The 21,162-nt window shown below is 42.8% G+C and overlaps 1 protein-coding gene across 3 annotated transcripts in view; it reads left to right on the plus strand.

The window, feature by feature from the left end:
- The window catches only part of UVRAG (UV radiation resistance associated), a 125,235-nt gene that overhangs the window by 59,508 nt on the left and 44,565 nt on the right, over positions 1–21,162 (plus strand). For 2 of the 3 annotated variants that reach the window (XM_063127239.1, XM_063127242.1), the window contains exons 8-12: positions 1,484–1,610; positions 3,248–3,332; positions 5,943–6,030; positions 7,155–7,215; positions 10,842–11,007. In XM_063127239.1, the coding sequence (XP_062983309.1) occupies positions 1,484–1,610; positions 3,248–3,332; positions 5,943–6,030; positions 7,155–7,215; positions 10,842–11,007 (527 nt within the window). The remainder of the gene's footprint in view (positions 1–1,483; positions 1,611–3,247; positions 3,333–5,942; positions 6,031–7,154; positions 7,216–10,841; positions 11,008–21,162) is intronic. The other variant, XM_063127240.1, reaches the window with a different exon arrangement.

The following is a 21,162-nucleotide window of genomic DNA, read 5'->3' on the forward strand; positions in this document are numbered from 1 at the left end:
ACTGTAACCCCCAAAGTAAAGCAAATCTCGCCGCCTTCAGTTAGCTTGTGAGCTGCTCGTAATGGGAATACGGCGAGCGTCTTGCCCCCTGTACAAGCAGAAGTGGGGAAAGAAGAGATTCACACACTGCAGAAGACCTGTTCTTTGCCTGATCTCTACTGGATGAAACCAGGTGTTGCTGCAGGTGTTGCGAAGCAAGCAAGGAGGGAAAACGAAGCAAGATACCTCAAACTTAGTCCGTGAATGTTTTGTCGTCAAAGCGCGTGTCTGCTGGGCGATTTTTTTTTTTTAAAGTATAAATCAATAATGAATAAAGATAGCTGGTGTCATGGGGGGAGTTCCTAAATTGGAGTTGTGGGCGGAGCAACAGCTTCAGTATTAGTTGCACTGAGCTCTTTTGTGGGGAGCCCTGTGATTTGGCTCACTTCACTGAGGTTCCCAGTATAGCCCTTTCAGTGACAGCATCACTCTTATTTACTTGTTAAATTTGTATCCTACTTTTCCATGTGGAGTGCCTAAAGCACTGTCCAACAAACTGTATCATGAGCCGTTTAAACAATCACAGTATAAAAGCCAAAACCGTCAGCCAGTTAAAAACATTAAGAAGTAAATTAAAATATGGAGCAGCAGAGCCTGTTTAAATAAAATCGTTTTTTACCTGCTGGGGGGAATGACATCAAAGAGGAGCAAGACAGGCCTCCCTCAGAAGGGAGTTCCAGTGTCTCTGGGCCCAGCAGCTGATGAGGCGTGCTCTTGAATTCCCACCAAACACATGTCCGTTTAGACAGACAGGAGAACTATGTCGAGAACCTCCCTGTGTGGTTCTCATTATGGAGACGATCCTTGATGATAATGCACTATGAAGACAGACTGAAAGAACTGGGCATGTTTAGCCTGGAGAAGAGAAGATTGAGGGGAGACATGATAGCACTCCTCAAATACTTAAAAGGTTGTCACACAGAGGAGGGCCAGGATCTCTTCTCGATCCTCCCAGAGTGCAGGACATGGAATAACAGGCTCAAGTTAAAGGAAGTCAGATTCCGGCTGGACATCAGGAAAAACGTCCTGGCTGTTAGAGCAGTGCGACAATGGAATCAGTTACCTAGGGAGGTTGTGGGCTCTCCCACACTAGAGGCCTTCAAGAGGCAGCTGGACAACCATCTGTCGGGGATGCTTTAGGGTGGATTCCTGCATTGAGCAGGGGGTTGGACTCGATGGCCTTGTAGGCCCCTTCCAACTCTACTATTCTATGATTAAATGCAGGGGAGTCTGCTGCTCTCAAGCTATGGTAGGTTGTCATCCAAGTCAAGTCAACTCTGGTTTTGCATGGTGCTGCATGAGCACTCCTCCAATTATGATGAAGACCTTTTAACAAATTGCTGGCCACAACCCTAAGGCCGTGCTGTTGCGTTTGGTGCAATACTTCAACCGGAAGGGTCCATGTATCTACTGAGCCGTCCCTTTACTAATTTCTCTTTGCTAGAAAAAAGAGAGTGAGTGTTTACAGCTGAAGATTTTGGTGCTTCGGAATGAGCTGGAGAGGCAGAAAAAAGCCCTGGGCCGAGAGGTGGCCTTATTAAATAAGGAACAAAATGTGCTACTTGACAAAGGTGAGTGTGAACGGCAAGCAGCTGGTCATGGAAGGATGAACAGCCCAAGAGCAGCTTGGTAATTCATCCTGAGTGATGAATTACCAAGACTGGAGAACTGGAGTAGGGTCAGCAGGTTTGCAGGACCAGGTGGGTCCCTATTGGCTCCTTGTTTTATTGGATGCTTGCTAAATTTGTAGCTGCAGGACCAGCGCCTGGCCATCTCCCGTGGTAGACCTGCAGCACAGTGGAGAGCAGACCAATGGCTGCCTCCTTTGGCAAGCTATCATGGTGGTGCAGAGAGTCCCCAGTTAGATGCCCGAGCACTTTACACCAGTGCCGTGACGTGCTCAGATTTTGTTCTCCACAAGGTCTCCTGTTGTTTTATGAGCTCCGAAGGAGGATAAAGTGCAAAAGCACAACTTACACTGCAACAATAGTGCAATACATTGAGGGATGCGCCAAGAAATAGAAATAGCCTCTGTGGTGCATAAGAACTGGGAGGTCTTGGGTTCAAATCCTTGTTCAACTGTGTATTTGTGTGATCTACAAGTTCCTTTTCCCACTATCTCTTAGACCAGTGGTCCCCAAAGTGGGCATTACTGCCCCCTTGGGGGCGGTGGGATTGCATAGGGGGGCGTTAAGAGGTAAGGGGGCAGCAGGGGGGCGCTCGAGGTGGTCTTTTCCGAGAAGTGCCTTTCCAGAAGGTCTTGAAACCCAGGGACATTTTTATGGGAGAAGGTAGTTTGGTCCCAAGCCATATAGGGGAAGAATCCACACATGTATTAATACCGTTTAAGAAGAGTCCTTTTAACGGTGAATTGAAATGTTTCAAAAGCACCAAAACGCTAATGAAGAGACATGCCCTGCTTGGTGTGCCCCGCCATGCCGGCTGCAAAACAGGGGTGTTCGCTCTCTTTTCCCTCCCTCCCTTGGCAAGCCTATGGCCGGTGCTTCAGATTTTGAATAAATATTCAATTAATTGTTACTGTTTTGAATTTTATTGTTATTATCTTCCTTAGTGGGTCGTTGAAAACCGCTATTCTGAATAATGATTTTTATAGTGTAGGGCAGGGGGCACTGGGCATGAGTTTGTGGAACCAAGGGGGCGGTGACCTGAAAAAGTTTGGGAACCACTGTCTTAGACGGTTGTGAGATGTGAAATTGCTAAAAGGGTGCTTTGAAATGATCCCCCATAGTGCTGCTTCTTTAGGAATTATTCCAGAAATAGCGGGCAGTATCTAGTGTTGCCACAGCGCTGGCATAAACCAACGCTAGCGCAGCACCGTTAGCCCTTGCTAAGCAGAGGGAACACAGGAAGCTGCCTTATACTGAATCACACCATTGGTCCATCTAGATCAACACTGTCAGCACTGACCGGCAGCACCTCTCCAAGGATTTCAGGCAGGAGTTTCCCCCCCCCCCCAGCCCTACCTGGAGATGCCGGGGATCAAACCTGCGACCTTCTGCATGCAAAGGAGGGGCTCAACCACTGAGTGTCCTTTGCCTTATCCAGTGCTAATGACGTTGCACTAGCATTGGTTTCCGCGAATGCAACGTCATGATTGGTAGCGTTGCGACAACACTGTATACTGCCCAGCGTTGCGACGGCAGGAAGAATAGTCACAAATACCTTCTTCCTAAAATGTCTTTGGTAGGAAATGTTTTTGAAGGAGAACATCAGAAGCTCCTACAGGACAAAGAACCCCTGCAAGAGCTGAGAAAAGAATGCACTGCGAAGAGGTAAATGCAGTCTCAGTCCTTTTGTTTTTTAAACGTAGCGAAGTCAGATTAGTTGGAGTCATGAAAGGGTGATTTGTTTAACCTCTCAATATTATTATTATTATTATTATTATTATTATTATTATTATTATTTCTTACCCGCCTCTGCCTCTGGATTGAAGCGGAGAACAACACTGAATACAAAAATATAAAATGCATAAAACTGATTAAAAACATAAAACCAATACATTATTAAAATCTTTTAAGGCATCTTAAAACTCGACTGGATCGGCCTGCCGGAAGAGCTCCAGAAAGACTATTAAGCTGGCGGATCTCTCCCAGCAGGCCATTCCGCAGTCTGGGAGCGGCAGAAGAGAAGGTCCTCTGGGTAATGGTCGTCAGTCTAGTTTTGGCTGATGTAAATTCTTCCCAGAGGACCTGAATGTGCAGGGCGGATTGTACGGGAGAAGGCGATCCCGCAGGTAGCCTGGACCCAAACCATGTAAGGCCTTAAAGGTGATAACCAACACTTTAAATGTCGCCCAGAAACTAATTGGCAGCCAGTGAAGTGATTTTAATGTTGGTGCAATATGGTCACCCCTAGGTGTACCGTTGACCAACGTGGCGGCCATACTTAGCCAGATATCGGCTAAGGGCCGGGGTCAGCACCTGACATCCTTTGCAGCTGCCAGTGCCCAGTGCTGGAGTCCCTCCTTCCCCAGCACTTCAAGCAGTGCCAGAGAGCTGGATTGAGGCAACCTTTTAATTCCCCACAGTAGCCTGGATCTAGTGTCACTCTGAGGCATTGTGGGAAATGTGAAGGGTCGCTAGATATGGCTGCCCAGTGCTGCTTGAAAGGGCCGCCACGACAGCCAGGTAAGCCCTTCAGCACCCGTGCACCAAGGAGGTAGCTCAAAAGAGATCACTTTGTCCAGGGTCCCCACAGACTTAGAGCTGCTCCCTGGAGTGTTCTAATTGGCACTAGTAGAATCATAGAATCCTAGAATAACAGAGTTGGAAGGGGCCGACAAGGCCATCGAGTCCAACCCCCTGCTCAATGCAGGAATCCACCCTAAAGCATCCCTGACAGATGCTTGTCCAGATGCCTCTTGAAGGCCTCTAGTGTGGGAGAGCCCACAACCTCCCTAGGTCATTGGTTTCACTGTCGTACTGCTCTAACAGTTAGGAAGTTTTTCCTGATGTCCATCTGGAATCTGGCTTCCTGTCACTTGAGCCCATTGCTCCGTGTCCTGCACTCTAGGAGGATCGAGAAGAGTTCCTGACCCTCCTCTGTAGAATCATAGAATCATACAATAGCAGAGTTGGAAGGGGCCTACAAGGCCAATGAGTCCAACCCCCTGCTCAATGCAAGAATCCACTCTAAAGCATCCCTGACAGATGCTTGTCCAGCTGCCTCTTGTAATTGGCACTAGTATGGTACCAAGGAGAATAGACATTGCTATGAATTCAGGAATCTGAATCCATGATTAATTGTGAGTAGAAGGGAGAGAAGATGGCAGGTTCACTTTTCCTCCATTTTCCCATCAGTCTTTCTTGCACACCCCAGAAATCCAATGTGGTTGAATTCTCATGGAGGTGGCTGACAGAGGAACCCAGTGTTTACTGCTGTCACTGACCCAGACTCTTTCTGTCAGATGTATGGCCATTTGGGGTGCGGGTGGGAGGGTGGTTATTTATTTATTTATTTATTTATTTATTACATTTCTATACCGCCCAATAGCCGGAGCTCTCTGGGCGGTTCACAAAAATTAAAAACATTCAAAGTATAAAACAACAGTATAAAACCATAATATAAAATACAATATAAAAGCTCAGCCAGATAAAAACAGCAGCAATGCAAAATTACACATTTAAAACACCAAGTTAAAATGTATTTATAGACTGTTAAAATGCTGGGAGAATAAAAAGGTCTTCACCTAGAAAAGCATATAATGTAGGTGCCAAGCGAACCTCCTTAGGGAGCTCATTCCACAGCCGGGGTGCCACAGCAGAGAAGGCCCTGCTCCTGGTAGCTGCCTGCTTCACTTCCTTTGGCAGGGGCTCTCGGAGAAGGACCCCTGAGGATGACCTTAGGGTCTGGGCAGGTACTTTTCTCTGTGAGCCAGTTCCCTGGAGGCAAATTGCAGAAGGAATCCAAACCGGGGATCCGGCCTGCTCAGTAGAGAACTCCCCAGGCCTAGTGGCCCAGAGATGAGTCTGTAGTCTGAGTGGCTGCCGCTGCTGCTGCCGCTGCTGCAAACTCATTCAGCCCAGAGCCTCCGAGGTCACATGTGTCGTCTTCCACAGCAGCAGCTAGTCCTTCTGCCTTCTTCTACGCAGAAGCTGGTCAAAAGCAAGGGGGCTTTGAGTGCCTGGCAAAAAAATGCCTCACGTTACTTTTGTTCTAATCATGACGCAATTGAATGATATGGAATGTGTACGCTTTATTAAGGTTTACTTTTTAGCTATGTGTACAGTGCATTGTATTCTAGCAGTATTGTCCTCATTAAAAATAATTTAAACTTCTACTGCTTTCATGTGGGGAGAAATGTCTGGGAATAATGGGTGTTGACAGTTCGTTCAGGCAGTCATCATTGGGTAATTGACTGTTTTAGTTTCTGTCTTCCCCAGAGAGCAATTCTTGAAGACCAATGCACAGCTGACCATCAGATGCAGGCAATTACTTTCAGAGCTTTCCTATATTTACCCTATTGATTTGGTGAGTTTCAGGTTCTCTAGCCGTACGAGCTCCAGGAACTTTAGTCAGGATATGATTTCCATGTGGGGAAAAGTCTCAAAGTTACTTATTCTGAATGTCAAATTAATATTTAAGAACAAAACACTGAGCGGGCGGGTGGGTGGCAGAAGATTTATTTGGCTGGCCCTGGGAAGAGTGGCGGCTCCACTCAGCACTAGCTGAGTCTGTGGCTTTGCGCAGGGCACACCTTCTCCTTGGGGGCACTGCGCAACACAGGAAATTGCTCCTCTGGCCAGTAGGAAGCCACTCTTCCCACCGCCGGGGCATCCCTGCCGTTATCTCCAACTGAGGTCATAGATAACAGCATGGAACCCTCCCAGGGCTTGGAGGCCAATCCCAACTCCCTGGAGGAACCCAAGGAGACTCCATGGGCCAGATGTTGAATTTCCATGGGCCAGAGCTTCTTCACCATTGCCTTATTGATAGGAGCCTGACGTTCAGTGTTAGAGCTTACGCTTTGCATGCATAACAGTTCAGGTTTGATTTCCAGCTTCGCCAGTTAAAAAGATCTTGGTTAGCAAGGCTGAGAAAGATCACTGTCTGAGGTATTGAAGTGTAGACAGTACTGGGTCCTAAATATGAGGATCAATAGACCCAAGGGTTTATCTAGTTCAGTCTTTGATCATGGACAGTCATCTCTGTTCATCTCCACCATTGGTGCATTGAGCCTGTGTCCCTTAAAAGATTCGTCCTGCCGCATTCATTTTGTTGAGACAATACGGGTCAGGGAAAGGAGTCCAGAAATACTTGGCTGCCCTGGATCCTCAGAAGCAAGGGCGTTAACCCTTCTCACAAAATGCCTTTTAGGCAAGGGGAGTAATTGTAGAGTCATCTGTGAAAGCAATGAAGACAGTTGGCAAAATGCAGAGGGGCAGTCTGCTGTCAAAATCAGGAATGTAACAGTGAAACATGGGTTTTGATTTTTTTTTTCCTGACTAGCTTTCCTTCTAAACATCCATGACACATGTTCAAAGAGCTGCCTTTTCCCATTACATGTTATATTTTTGAGTCTGTTGTTTACGACTTGGGTTTTTTCTTCTCCAATGGCTCTGATCCAACCTCACTTTCTGCTATTAAATCCACAGAATGATCAAAAGGATTATTTTATTTGTGGAGTCAAGTTGCCCAATTCCGAAGACTTTCAAGGTAATTGGACATTTACCTGCTCATTTTTGGTATCTAATTGCACTGTGCAAACATGCCAATGGATTAACCCACACACCAAAATCAGTTGGACAAAATGCTGAAGTTTCTGATGGGAGTTTTCAGACCATTGTTTCCTAACAGCTTTTATGAACTTTTTTAAAAAAAGAATAAATGATAAAGTAATAATATTCATTGCAATAATTATTTTTGCAACTCTACCAATGTCGTTGTTGTTGTTGTTGTTGTTGTTGTTATTATTATTATTATATTTATTTGTATCCCGCCTTTTGCCCAATGCTGGGCCTCAAGGTGGCCTTACAAAGTTTAAAACATAGCCCACAACATTAAGAAATTCTTACTAGCTTAGCTGTCTGTATATTCTTTGTAAGTTATGACCCAAAAGAAAAGAAAAATATTATGAAACTATTTTTCTTCCTTATCACCTAAATATAATTTATATTTTCTACCATATAGTATTAGTACCTGTCTGTCTAGCTAAATTCTGAGTTGGTTATGGAGTTTGTCATGTCCAGTTTATCATTTTGGACTTATATATTGATCCAAGCGCTCAAAAAACTTGCCTATCTTTAAATCTTGTTTAACTATGCAACACTCCTGTGAGAAAACACCTATTATTTGTATTTATTTAAAGTATTTTAGGTCACCTTTAAGGGTACAGAACACACTTAAACTGGTGGAGAAGATGATAAACGGTACGACACTATGATAAACAATACAACACTATCACCTGGTTCAGACATAATGCTAACCCATGGTTTAATTAACCCATGGATTGTTGAATTCTGGGTTCTTATGATGTGCAAACACAGCAGTAATAACAAATCAAAGTTTGTTAACCATGAGCAGCCCAGAAAGAAAACCCAGGGTTTGTTGTTGAGTTGTGGACTCTGAGCTGTTTAAACCATGGATTGTTGTTACCTGAGAACCCAGAACCATGGGTTGCTTGAACCACTCTTTGTGCCAGTACTACAGCACCACAAAGACATTTGGGATACAGGGAGGGAACAGGTGAAGGAGGAGGGAAACAACCTACCTATTGAGGGCAACATACCACAGGTTAAATAAACCAAGGGTTAGCTTTATATGTGAGCCAAGTCTAAGAAACATGTCATGACACTATGATACACAATACTAAACAATAGCTTTTCTAAGCAGGAGACAGAAGAACGTAGCCCATAGCTATTTTTTAAAAAAATAATTTCCTAATATATTCACTTTGGTCACTAAAGCACCCAGAATCCTTTGTTCATGCAGTCCCTTTTTAAAGAATTGACCAAGTGGTTGCTCCCTTGGGAAGCCCATATCTTGGTAGGTTCTATGCGCAAGCAGCAAGAATGGTCTCTGAAATGATCAAGTGATGCTGTTTTCACATATGTGTTTATGAACTGGCCCTGCAGAAGGTGAGATATGATTATTTATTTATTTTATACTGCCCCATAGCCAAAGCTCTCTGGGCGGTTTACAAAGATTGAAAGACTGGACATTAAAAATCAATATACAGAATTTAAAACCATAAAAATATAAAAAAAGCAGCTAACATATTGTTAATGGACGCGCAGATATAGCTGTCTAAATAGCAGAAATTGTATGATGCCTATTTAAAGTCATTGTAAATAAGTTTCTGTCTCTGTCCTACTGTTTCCCTGGGGTTATCTCTGTAAATCTGAAGAACTTTTAACTGCTCATTTCTTATGCTGTCACTATTTGATAATGTGATTACTGTTCATGGCAAACTTGTCACATGGCATTAGGCTTGCTAATCCACTGCGTAGCTGAAAATTGAAGGGGGGAAATGAAATAGCCAGACTGTACTGAGAGAAAGTCGCTTTCATCTGATTTCTTAGAAGTTAAAGCAGACGGGTTGTAGAAAATTATTTATTTTATTTATTTATTTATTACATTTTTATACCATCCAATAGCCGAAGCTCTCTGGGCGGTTCACAAAAATTAAAACCATAATAAAACTTCCCCTGTGGGGAAGAAGATGCGAGGGAGACTGGAGCAGGCAGGCACCATCGGAGCCTGCTTCAGTTGGACCCCCCCCCCCCCCCAGGGCTAACATCTTCACCTTGTGGGGAAGAAGGAGCTGTTGGTTTGCCCCTCCATTGGGAAATGAGAGGACGGAGCAGGGCCTTCCCACCAGCCTAAACAGTCTCCTTCATTTCTTTTTATTTTCTCCCTCTTCCCTCCCCATCCACTTTTCCTTGTGTGTCACGTCTTTTTTTTTTAGAATGTAAGCCTGAGGGTAGGGACTGTCTTCTTTATTGATACATTGTAAGCCGCTCCGAGAGCCTTTTGGCTGAGGTGCGGGATAAAAATACTCTAAATAAATAAAATAAATAAATAAATAAATAAATAAATAAAACAACCAACAGGTTAAAAGCACAAATACAAAATACAGTATCAAAAGCACAACCAGGATAAAACCATGCAGCAAAATTGATATACGATTAAAATACAGAGTTAGAAACAGTAAAATTTAAATTTAAGTTAAAATTAAGTGTTAAAATACTGAGAGAATAAAAAGGTCTACAGTTGGCGACGGAAAGAGTACAGTGTAGGCGCCAGGCGGACCTCTCTGGGGAGCTCAGTCCACAGCCGGGGTGCCACAGCAGAGAAGGCCCTCCTCCTGGTAGCCACCTGCCTCATTTCTTTTGGCATGGGATCATGGAGAAGGGCCCCTGTAGATGATCTTAAGGTCCGGGCAGGTACATATGGGAGAAGGCGTTCCTTCAAATAACCTGGCCCCAAACCGTTTAGGGGCCCCAATCCTGTTCAAAATTAGATTTGAACAGGAGAGGATGGGGTTAATCCATGACACCAAAATACTTAGCTGTAATGAAATACATGTTTTTTTTTGCTTCCGGGCCATCATCACCCCGCCACTCTTTAGAGCAAAGATTTTTTTTTTAAAAAAATAAAAAATAAAGTGAGTAACTTTTTCCCCAGTTAAAATATCTTGTCTCCTCTTACTCAAAGCTCGGCACAAATTCATGGAAGTCACGGCTGTGACAGATTCTGCTTTCTTCAGATTTTTTTTTTCTTTACACAAAAACCAAATGTGTGGAAGGTGAGAACGACTGTGAGCCAAGCTGGTTTGCTTATGTGCCCTGATGACAGGGGTGGGAGAACAGCAAAGGTGAGAGGTGGAGGGAGGCAGACTCCCAAATATGTGAGCAGAGGGAAGTCCTTTTGGAGCAGTACAGAGGCAAGGGATTGGGAGAGAGGGAGGTCTGTGGGCTGGTGTGTGTGCTTTGGTCGGGAAAGGGTAGAGCTTCCTTCCACTTGGCAAGAGATATGTCGGACAGTACGATGTAGGGAAAGACTGGGTGTGGTGATCTCTGGCATGGAACTGAGGGCCGGGTAGGTGGGGAGGCTATGGAATGTGTCAAAACATTTATCCCTTCATCTTTCAACCCAATTTTATTTTTATCAGTTGAATGATTGTCTTTTGTTAATTGCTACACCCCAATTTAAAAGAGAGAGAGAGAGAGAAAGATGGAGGGCTTCAGAAATAAGAAAGAGCGAATTCAAAGCACAGCAATGAGCCGCTCTTAATGTTTACGTTGTGTCACATGACTGTGTCCTTGTTCTCTCTTTTCCAGCAAAGGATGACGGCAGCATTGCTGTCGCACTGGGCTACACTGCTCACTTGGTCTCCATGATTTCCTTCTTCCTCCAAGTGCCACTCAGGTATCCAATAGTTCACAAGGGTTCCAGGTCTGCAATCAAAGATAATATTAACGATAAACTGACTGAAAAAGAGCGAGAGTAAGTTTACATTTTTAATTCAGGGGTAGGGTGGGGGGGCAGTGGCTGTCAGTTCTCAAAGAGTAACTTGTTTTTCACAAGCGATCTGATTTACTTCATAGTCTCTCCCCAGCATTGTGGGTGAGGTCTCACGCTGCTTTTGTCTCTAGTGAGGTGCATTGAAGCCACTTCCTTAAAGAGCCAGTGTGGTGTAGTGGCTAAAGTGTTGGACTGGGAGTTGGGAGATCCGGGTTCTAGTCCCCACTCGGCCATGGAAACCCACTGGGTGACTTTGGGCCAGTCACAGACTCTCAGCCCAACCCACCTCACAGGGTTGTTGTTGTGAGGATAAAAATGGAGAGGAGGAGGATTATGTACGCCGTCTTTTGTTCCTTACAGGAAAAAAAGGTGGGATATAAATGCAATAATAAATAAATAATAAAATAAATAAAAGTATGTTTATCTTGGTCATTTGAGCTATTTAGGGTATATGCAAGCGATCTCTTGCTCCAGACTGCTTAAGTTTGAAGAATGAGTCTGTATCCTTGGACTGGACCAATGTGGGTTCCAATTCCAGGGTTCATGAGGGTAAAACAGAATAGCCCCACTGAACTTCTTAGAGGAATGTCAGATACTAATTGGATCCTGTGATTGCGAGCCAGTGTGGTGTAGTGGCTAGAGTGTTGGACTGGGAGTCGGGAGATCCGGGTTCTAGTCCCCACTCGGCCATGAAACCCACTCGGTGACTTTGGGCCAGTCACTGACTCCCAGCCTAACCTACCTCACAGGATTGACGTGAGGATAGAATGAGTCTGAAGTAGGATTGACCATTCCCAGGAAATCTAGGTTTTTTTGGACTCGCTGGATTTCCACGGTGCCCCTGGCTCAGCTTGCATTTGCAAGCTGAACTGCAGTTTCCCCCTGAAATCAGGGAACTTTTTTCAAGCATTTTATTTTTGTACATAGAAATTTGCAATACTTGTGCAAATTGCATCCCTATTGCCTAATTTGTGCAAAATTCAATTTATGAAAATTTTAAAATCCCTGGAAAATCCACAAGCTGGCCTGACTCCATGTGGTTAAAGTGGGTCCAGCTTGTGTGGAAATGAGCCAAAGTCTAAGGGGCTGAGATGAAGAAAGCTTGGTGAGCTCCGCTCCCAAACAGATTCCTTCGACATTCCCATTCTAAAGTAGTTAATCTCTGGATGGTGTGTTAGGCTGCTTTGCTGAAAGCAGACTATTTGAGGGCTTAATGGTATACTGGTGCTTCAGCAAGGTGGGGTATTAAACCTAGTGAAAGACTGCAGCACGTCTGTCACTATCTCCATAACTACTAGAGATGAAATGCAATATGAATTACCATATTTCTTCGATTCTAAGACACCATTGATTGTAAGACGCACACTAATTTCAGTACCACCAACAAAAAAAAGCTTTGATTCTAAGAAATAATAAATGCACCCGCGATTCTAAGACGCACCCTGTTTTTAGAGATGTTTATATGGGGAAAAAAGTGTGTCTTAGAATTTAAGAAATACGGTATTGCGTGCTACTGATAGCAGTGCAGCGCACTCAGATCATATGCAGAAATTTAAGATACTTTAATGGCTAATTCATGATAGAGTTAACTGCAATCCTGACTTCCATTTTTATATTGCACGTCTGCTCAAGTAACATTACAAGGCTAATTTCTTTCATAAATTTCTAAGCTTCTCCATATTCATCAGCCTACATTTGCCTTGTGAGAAGTGGTTTCATCAACTACTTAATATATTTCTGCCTTATTTCCTTTTAGCAGCTCCTCATAAAACATAGAAAAAATGCTTTAGCATACACCCCTGCTATTAGTTGACTCAGCCATTTTTTTCACAGCGGAAATCTGGTCTTAGCTAGTCTAAGACTGGGTTCTGATAACACAATAACCAACGGCGGTTTAAATAGTCGACTGTTGGTTATTTAACCCACCGTAGGTTATCGTGTTGTGCAGCAGTTTTTTAACCAATGGCTGGTTAGTTGGCTGAAATAACCGATGCAAATAACCAATGCTGGCTATTTGAGTTTGCTATTTGAACCGCTGTTGGTTATCGTGTCGTGTGGAGGGCACTGTTGGTTATTTCGTCAGCCACAGATTTGCAAGGCAAGAGTGGTCAAAGCGGCAGCTGCCGGTCTAACCCAACCAGCAGAATAGATTTTCAGCAGCAATGGCTGATGGGATACTAGCAGGAGGACTGAGTGGGGAAAGAGGACGGGGAATGAATGACTCAATTCAGCATGAGCCTAATCCATACCACAGTTGATTATTATCATGTCATATGGGGAGTACACCTTAGATAAACAAGTGTCAAGTTGATTATTACCTCACTGTTGACTATCGTGTTGTCCGAATGTGGCCTAAAACTGACTTGCTTTTGTGATGGCTAAGGAACAAAATTGGAATTGGAACTATGTACACATGCAGAAAGTTAATCGATGTGTGCAAAAATCGAAAGAAATCTGTCTCACGTACGTATCTACGTACATGTATCTGCGTGTGTGTGATACAAGGGGGTGAGGTGGAGTATAGCTTGATGGCATAATATGATCGCAGGTCTAGCTTCCACTTAAATTATCTTTCAGTAGAAAGAAATGGTTGTATCCTTCTTTGATTGAAGCAAGCTTATCCAGGGTAATACGTGTTTTGCCTTCGAAGGAGCACAGCGTGGGTGGAGGGGGAAAGAACACAACTCTGGGATAATGGCTGGTGTTAGCCACATCTTTCTGTATCACTACAAATGTTGTCAAAAGTACAATGATGGGACAGGCCACGGTAATATGGGCAGGTGATTCCAAGGCATCCTTGGTTCGGATGGTCTATGGCTTTGAAAGGAATGGGACCGTCTGCATCTCTAAAGAACGTATTGAGAACCGCTGCTTTATGGAACATACTGTATATAGCACAACATCTGCCAACCCAGGCACAACATGACCATATGGATTTGGCTTTGCACTATGGAATATGTACTGTGTCATTGAGTTGGATGGCCTAAGCCGTTAACATAGTGTAGGCTGGGTTAGTGTGCACATGTGTCTCTTCAATTGCTCTCCCGTATCTGATATATATATATATATATATATATATATATATATATATATATATATATATGATTTAAAGACTTTGAACACTATCTGGCACCATTTGAAGAAACAGAAGCACAGTGCTTTTCTCTCTCTTGTTCAGTAAGGCTTCAGTCCACACCGCTTTATAGCTGTCAAAAATTCACGCATGTGTTAATTTTATTTGTCTGGATTTGAACTGAATAGCAGATAATACCCAATAGTCTCACTGCACATTGTATGTTTTTATATGGCTGTCACCCTTTTCTTTGTGCAGAGCTAGTAGTACTAGATTCTGTTTGGAGACATTCTCATGCCATTTGCCATCTAAACAATGCAACTGACCCATAAGTATTTGATGCCCCCACCCCCCACCTGCATGGATTTGAGGTACTTAACAGACTCCAATTTGATTTATAACACTGTTGCTGATGGCTGGGCATCAGGCTAGTGGTTAGTGCTCTGATGTGAACCAGTTACCTAGGGAGTTTGTGGGCTCTTCCACACTAGAGGCCTTCAAGAGGCAGCTGGACAGCCATCTTTAGGGATGCTTTAGGGTGGATTCCTGCATTGAGCAGGGGGTTGGACTTGATGGCCTTATAGGCTCTTCTACTGTTCTATGATTCTATGAATTTGAGGACATTGGCCCACCTTTGAGTGATGCATTGGGTTGCTGCCGCCACCGCCTCTCTCCTTGCAGAGTAATTGGAGAGCAGCGAGAGAGGGAAAAACAAACATAGGCAGAAATAATGTAAAAATTTGGACTCCAGAATAATGACCAAGCTGAGTGATGCCTAATTGGACATCCAGTTGATCAGAATTATTCTCAAACAAACTGAAAAGGTTTGCCCATCCCTAGTTATAACGTAAATCAGCGGTCCCCAGCCTCGTGCCCCCCCAGATGTGTTTAACTACTGCTTCCATCAACCTCAGCCAGCCAATGGCTACAATGGCTGCGGATGGCCCAGCACATCAGGAGGGCACCAGGTTGTGAAAGGGTGATGTGAAGCAAGATCTCTTCTGAGCTGCCTGAGATAATGAGATACCAGGTAAAACGGGAGAGTTATAGACACAGGAACAATTTTATAAGGGACTACAATGTTTAAGATGTGGGATCAATAGTATCTGAATAACTGGGCTTCTACTGCATTCTGTTTTCAGGGTTTTAAAATATTTCATAGGTCCTGCTAGGCCATGGTAAGGCCGCTAACCCTTTTGCAGTAGATGGTTAGTAAGTGTGTTTAAACTGTGGTTATGTAGCCACCATAGTTAGGAATGGTTCACACGATATGTTAAGCCATAATGTTTAGCTCAAAATGCTTAACTATCGTGGCTTAGTGTGTCTTCTGAACAGGCTCATGGTTTTGAAAGGTGGAGGTGTGGAGCACGAGCATCCCTTGCTTATATTACCTCTTTTCTAGTGTTTCTCACTCTGGGACTAATTTCGTAAGTTATGAGTATCTTAGCTTTTATTTTCAAAGTCCTATATTGCTTGCTGTCCTGGGTGCATATACGTAGTTTAACATGACTACTCTGTGGCATTCTGCCCCCTATATCTTCGATCCACATAACACCTATTTCTCTAGGTATCTCTCTTGTCCATGTCATGCTTTAGCATAGAATCATAGAATAGCAGAGTTGGAAGGAGCCTACAAGGCCATTGAGTCCAACCCCCTGCTCAATGCAGGAATCCACCCTAAAGCATCCCTGACAGATGGCTGTCCAGCTGCCTCTTGAAGGCCTCTAGTGTGGGAGAGGCCACAACCTCACCAGGCAACTGATTCCATTGCCGTACTGCTCTAACAGGAAGTTTTTCCTGATGTCCAGCCGGAACCTGGCTTCCTTTAACTTGAGCCTGTTATTCCGTGTCCTGCACTCTGGGAGGATCGAGAAGAGATCCTGGCTCTCCTCTGTGTGACAACCTTTTAAGTATTTGAAGAGTGCTGTCATGTCTCCCCTCAATCTTCTCTTCCCCAGGCTAAACAGGCCCAGTTCTTTCAGTCTCTCTTCATAGGGCTTTGTTTCCAGACCATGTTTTTTTAAAAAAAATTTAATTTCCACGTTTGCAAAAAGATAAGCTTTGTATGAAGTGTGATGCCATATACAGAGTCTGGAAGCAGATATTTTTGTTGGCTTGGGTCAGCCAACATCTTCCTTTCTTACCTACTGATTTGATGCAGAATGGAGGGAACCATGGACCACAGTTCCATAACCTAGGGTGCCATACTTGTGGAGTTCCTTCTTGGTACAAGTTGCTTCAAGTTACTTGAGACCATTCTGGAAGATGTTGTGGAAACCCAGTTTGATTTTTAAGAAACTAAAATAATGATACTCTTGGCAGCGGTAATGGAAGTATGCTTTCAGTAATTCTGAAATCTCTGGGAAGTAAAATAGCAGAACAGGCTCAAGGGCACATCTATTATATCAAACCAAAAATAATGTGTCTGTGGCCTTCTTAACCCTAGTTTGTAAAATTCTTCTGTAATCTATGCAATCACTCACAGTATCAGTACCACTAATCAGGAATAATAGCAATTTTCAAGTGAGTCCAAATTTGGTACTTAAGTAGTTTTAACCCTTGTGACCTTCCAAGAATTAGGTATTTTAGGTATATCCTGTCTCTGGTAGGCTTGAAATGAGCCCAGGCTTTCCCAGGCTTCATGGGTAATTAGGTCAATTGGCTGAGGCCCCAGAATTCGACCACTCTATAATTGGGATAATTTGAGTGTGTGCAAGTGTATATTCTTCAGATGTTGGCTTTTCCTTTAGAGCTGAATGCTGGCTCCTGTTGTTGCAGTAGTCGTAACTAGTGCTGAACTTAAGAATTCTGTAACATCTTATGAAGAGCAGTTTTAATTTATATGCCAAGCAATATTCCCTTTCTTCAATAGTAAGCCAAAAGATTTGCATTTTATAGGCATTTTGCCCGAAGGTCTGGTGATGGACCACATCCTCATGTGACATGTTATGTCATGAGACTAGTGACCTGCAATTAAATTGCCTCTCCATGTAGACATATAGCTGTGGCTTGAACATATTGGCCATGGGGCCAGAATTATGAGACTAGTAGCCCAGTAAAATTTCCCGAACCTTTGAAGCCATGAGGAAAAAACATTTTCCTTGCCCCCTCCCTCTGAATTCCTTTTTGGAAATGTGGGGGGTGGGGGGAATTGAAATATGTGCAATACTTACTTTCTTATAAAACCTAAACTTATTTTTTAATGGGTTAATAACACAAAATGTGTCATTTACCGCATAGAAAATTGTACTATTTGGTTTATTTATGAAATTTATTGAGTCATTTAATAATAATAATAATAATAATAATAATAATTAATAATTTACATTAATATATCACCCCATAGCCGAAGCTCTCTGGGTGGTTTACAAAAGTTAAAAACAGTGAACATTAAAAAGAAATATACAAAATTAAAAAGCATAAAATACAAACAGAAACAGGCAATGTCCATTTAAAAACAACTATTCTGGGGTCAGTTAAAAAGCTCAGCATATGCTGTTAAATGCCTTCAGGGCAGGAGTAGGCAACTTGTGGCCTCCCAGATGTTCCAGATGAATAGACAACTTCCATCAGTCCTAGGCAGCACAGCCAGTTGTGAGGAATGATGGGTGTTGTAGGCCAAAACATCTGAAGCACCACACCTGTTCTTGGGTAAGTGATAAATGTAATGTAATATGAAGTTAGGCTCTTACTACAGGGGTGCCCACAGATGCCCAAAGGGATACCCAATGTGGCATCTGTGGGCCCCTGCAAAACTTTTTTTCTTCTGTTGTTTAATATATGTACTGGGTTTGTATATACCCATAGCAATTAATACATATGAAATGCATACAACATGCTAACAATTATACATAGGCTTCAACAAAAGCGGATCAAATATCCCAATAGTATCCATTTGAAGATGACATCTATATGCCCCCATTCAATTATTGGAAATAATAATTAATAATAATAATAATAATAATAATAATAATAATAATAATTTGTTACCTGCCTCTCCCTCTGGATCGAGGCAGGTTACGACACAAATAAAAACACCATAAAACACATACAACTAATTCAAACGTTTAAAACCAGTGCATCATTAAAAGCAGCATACCATTAAAAAAGGCATCTTAAAATTCAACTGGGTAGGCCTGCTGAAAGTGTTGTAAGGTCCCCAGTCCATTTCAGGTCCGTGTTTATCCCTCCGGTATTGTAATGTCAGTATTTTAGCTGTCAAAAGGGCAAGGAGAATCATTTATACTGACCATTTGTTAATTTCCATGAAGCAGATACAAAATTTAAAAGTGTGTGCGTCAGTGAATATTAAAGACTGTTCCAGCACAAAATGTATCTGTATAATAACCTCCTCCCAAAAAGAAGCAACTACTGGACATTGCCAAAATATCTGTTTAAAAGATGCCTTAGCTGTATTGCATGGCCAGCAATTAGCCAAATTAGATAATCCCTTATTGAAAAGATGTTGCACAGTCCAATAGACACAAAACACAAGTTTTTGCTGAATAAGACAGGTAGACACCAAAACTGCGGCCCACTAATTAGGCATTTTTTGGTGGTGCCCACCACAGCAGTTTCTCAAATTCCCAAGTGTGCCCACAGGTCCCAAAAGGTTGGGGAAACCTGCCTTACTACTAAACCTCTGTGTTTGGTGTATTTATGTGTCTCATTTGTAGAATGATAAGTAAGGGTTTCAGGTAACTTGGATATAGGTTAGGTAGCTGCTTCTAGTTCACCCAGTTCATAAGCCACTTGGTGTAAAATTCCCTTACTTAAGTTGCATGGTTTGTAGCAGGGAGAAAAATCACCAGACACAAATGTTTTTGGCTCATGTCTGACGTGGAATATTTGGATTATTTTGGGGAGCTTGATAAGTACTTCATATCAGACATAGGTCCAACATGAATGCTTTTGTCTTTAGCCCCCACCCCCCATATGTCTTAAGCTGTTAGGAAGGGAAAGGAATATAAGAACATAACAAATGCTATGTTGGATCAGACCAAGGGTCCATCTAGTCCAGCACTCTGTTCACACAGCAGCCAACTAGCCATCGGCCAGGGATGAACAAGCAGGACATGGTGCAACAGCACCCTCCCACCCATGTTCCACAGCAACTGGTGCACACAGGCTTACTGCCTCAAATACTGGAGATAGCACACAACCATCAGGGCTAGTAGCCATGGATAGCCTTTGCCTCCAGGAATTTATCCAACCCCTTTTTGAAGCCATCCAAATTGGTGGCCATCACTACACCTTTTGGCAGTGAATCCTATAATTTAACTCTGCGCTGTGTGAAGAAGTCCTTCCTTTTATTTGTCCTGGATCTCCCACCAATCAGTTTCATGGGATGACCCCATGGAGTTCTAGTATTTTGAGAGAGGGAGAAAAGTATATAAAAGTAGCCTTATGTGGGAAGTTGAAGGCCAGTTGAGCGTCAATAAACCAAGTAATGAATTTCCTGCAGCACATTAGAAGACAGATGCTATCGAAGTCTTGAGGCTACAGATGGAGGAGGGTTCTGGCTATTAACCTGCACCTTCTCGACTTGCGAAGTGATGAATTACTGGCCATGAAACTGCCCAGTCTTTGCACTTGTCCAAATCTTTCAAGCGGGGTGGCGGGGTGCATGGAGGCCTCTAGAAAAAAAAAAACCTAATTCTAATGTTTTCACCTACCTGCTCTCACTGTGAATTGGAATTTAATCCTTTCTTTGAATGCACAGAGCTTCAGCTGGTGAGAAACGGTTTTCAAGATGTGATGGGGAAACATTACATTTTCAGCCATCTTTATCCAACAGCATTTGTGTGTGTGCATGTTGTTGGGGAGGAGGATTTGCAGCTCCTTCCTTGGGTTTCTTCAATTCAGTTCGAAATGCCAGCAAAAAGTCTGATTAGAGGAAAATCAGGATCTAAACCACATGTTTTTCATGTCAAATTAGGAACAGGTGGGGACAGTTAAAAATCAATCAGTTCCTTAAGCTCAAAAAATAGTTTGGATTAAAGGCAGGTGGCTGTACATGGACATATGAAAAACCAATCGCCATCATATTGGTACATATGAGATTGATCTCTTGGAATACAAAGAGAAGTTCATAAATCACAGAACTTAGCAATAAAGATGTTTAGACTTGAGAACCCGGAAGAGCATATTTTTCTATCTGAAGGGATTTTTTTTTTAAAAAAATAGCACCTAGATCCTTTTAGTTTTGCTTTAACGGTTAACATCTGACTGACCTAAGAGGCCTGCAGAGACTCATTACAGACTTTTCAAATATTGAAGCTGTCCCGTGATGCTGAACAGGTCGAGATTAGCCCAATAACAGCATGAGGCTGTGAAATGAAATGAGAGTGTGATCAGGAAGTGCTTGTTGAAGGTCAGCAAAAAAAAAATGATGGGTTTAGTAGTTTGACGGGAGATAGACTGTGCCAAAAGGTATCTTTTTGTAGTTGTAATCATGGCGGCTCTCAAAAATGACGGCAATGTAGTCTTAGCTAATAGTTTAACATAACATTTGAAATTAAGAGAAGTTTCTAGTACTTTTGTTAACACTGACCTAAGAATGACTGAGCTCTAGTAATAAATTACTACTTTGCCAAGACAGTGCTATTATCTGCAGAACAATAACCCACGAGAAATTGGGGCAGCCTGGTCCTATTGACTTCACAAAATGTTTCTTGGGTGAAGTAAGCTTTTAGATCTTCTGTTTTTAATATTGGCGTTTGAGAACCCTCCTAGAGAAAACGCATTATTTTTTAATGGGCGGGGGGGGGGGGAAGCAAGATGTTAGGAATTTGGCTCCGTGCTCCTGCTTCATATGTGATTCCAGCAGTTGGACACTTCAGCCGAGATATTATCTATTTCTGACGTCTTGACACTTGATAACGTTTCAAGAATTTGGTGCTATGTTGTACCATTTTCAGAGGGATGGGATCAACACCCACAGATTTGTGTTTGAAAATTTATGTATGAGCTGAAATCTGTTGTAGTTGAATTGGTTTATTTAAAGCATACGGTGATAAATTTGCTTTGCCCGTTAACTGCTACATAATAGAAATAAACATAGC

The sequence above is a fragment of the Elgaria multicarinata genome, chromosome 5, assembly GCF_023053635.1.
Source record: "Elgaria multicarinata webbii isolate HBS135686 ecotype San Diego chromosome 5, rElgMul1.1.pri, whole genome shotgun sequence".
NCBI classification, from domain to species: domain Eukaryota; kingdom Metazoa; phylum Chordata; class Lepidosauria; order Squamata; family Anguidae; genus Elgaria; species Elgaria multicarinata.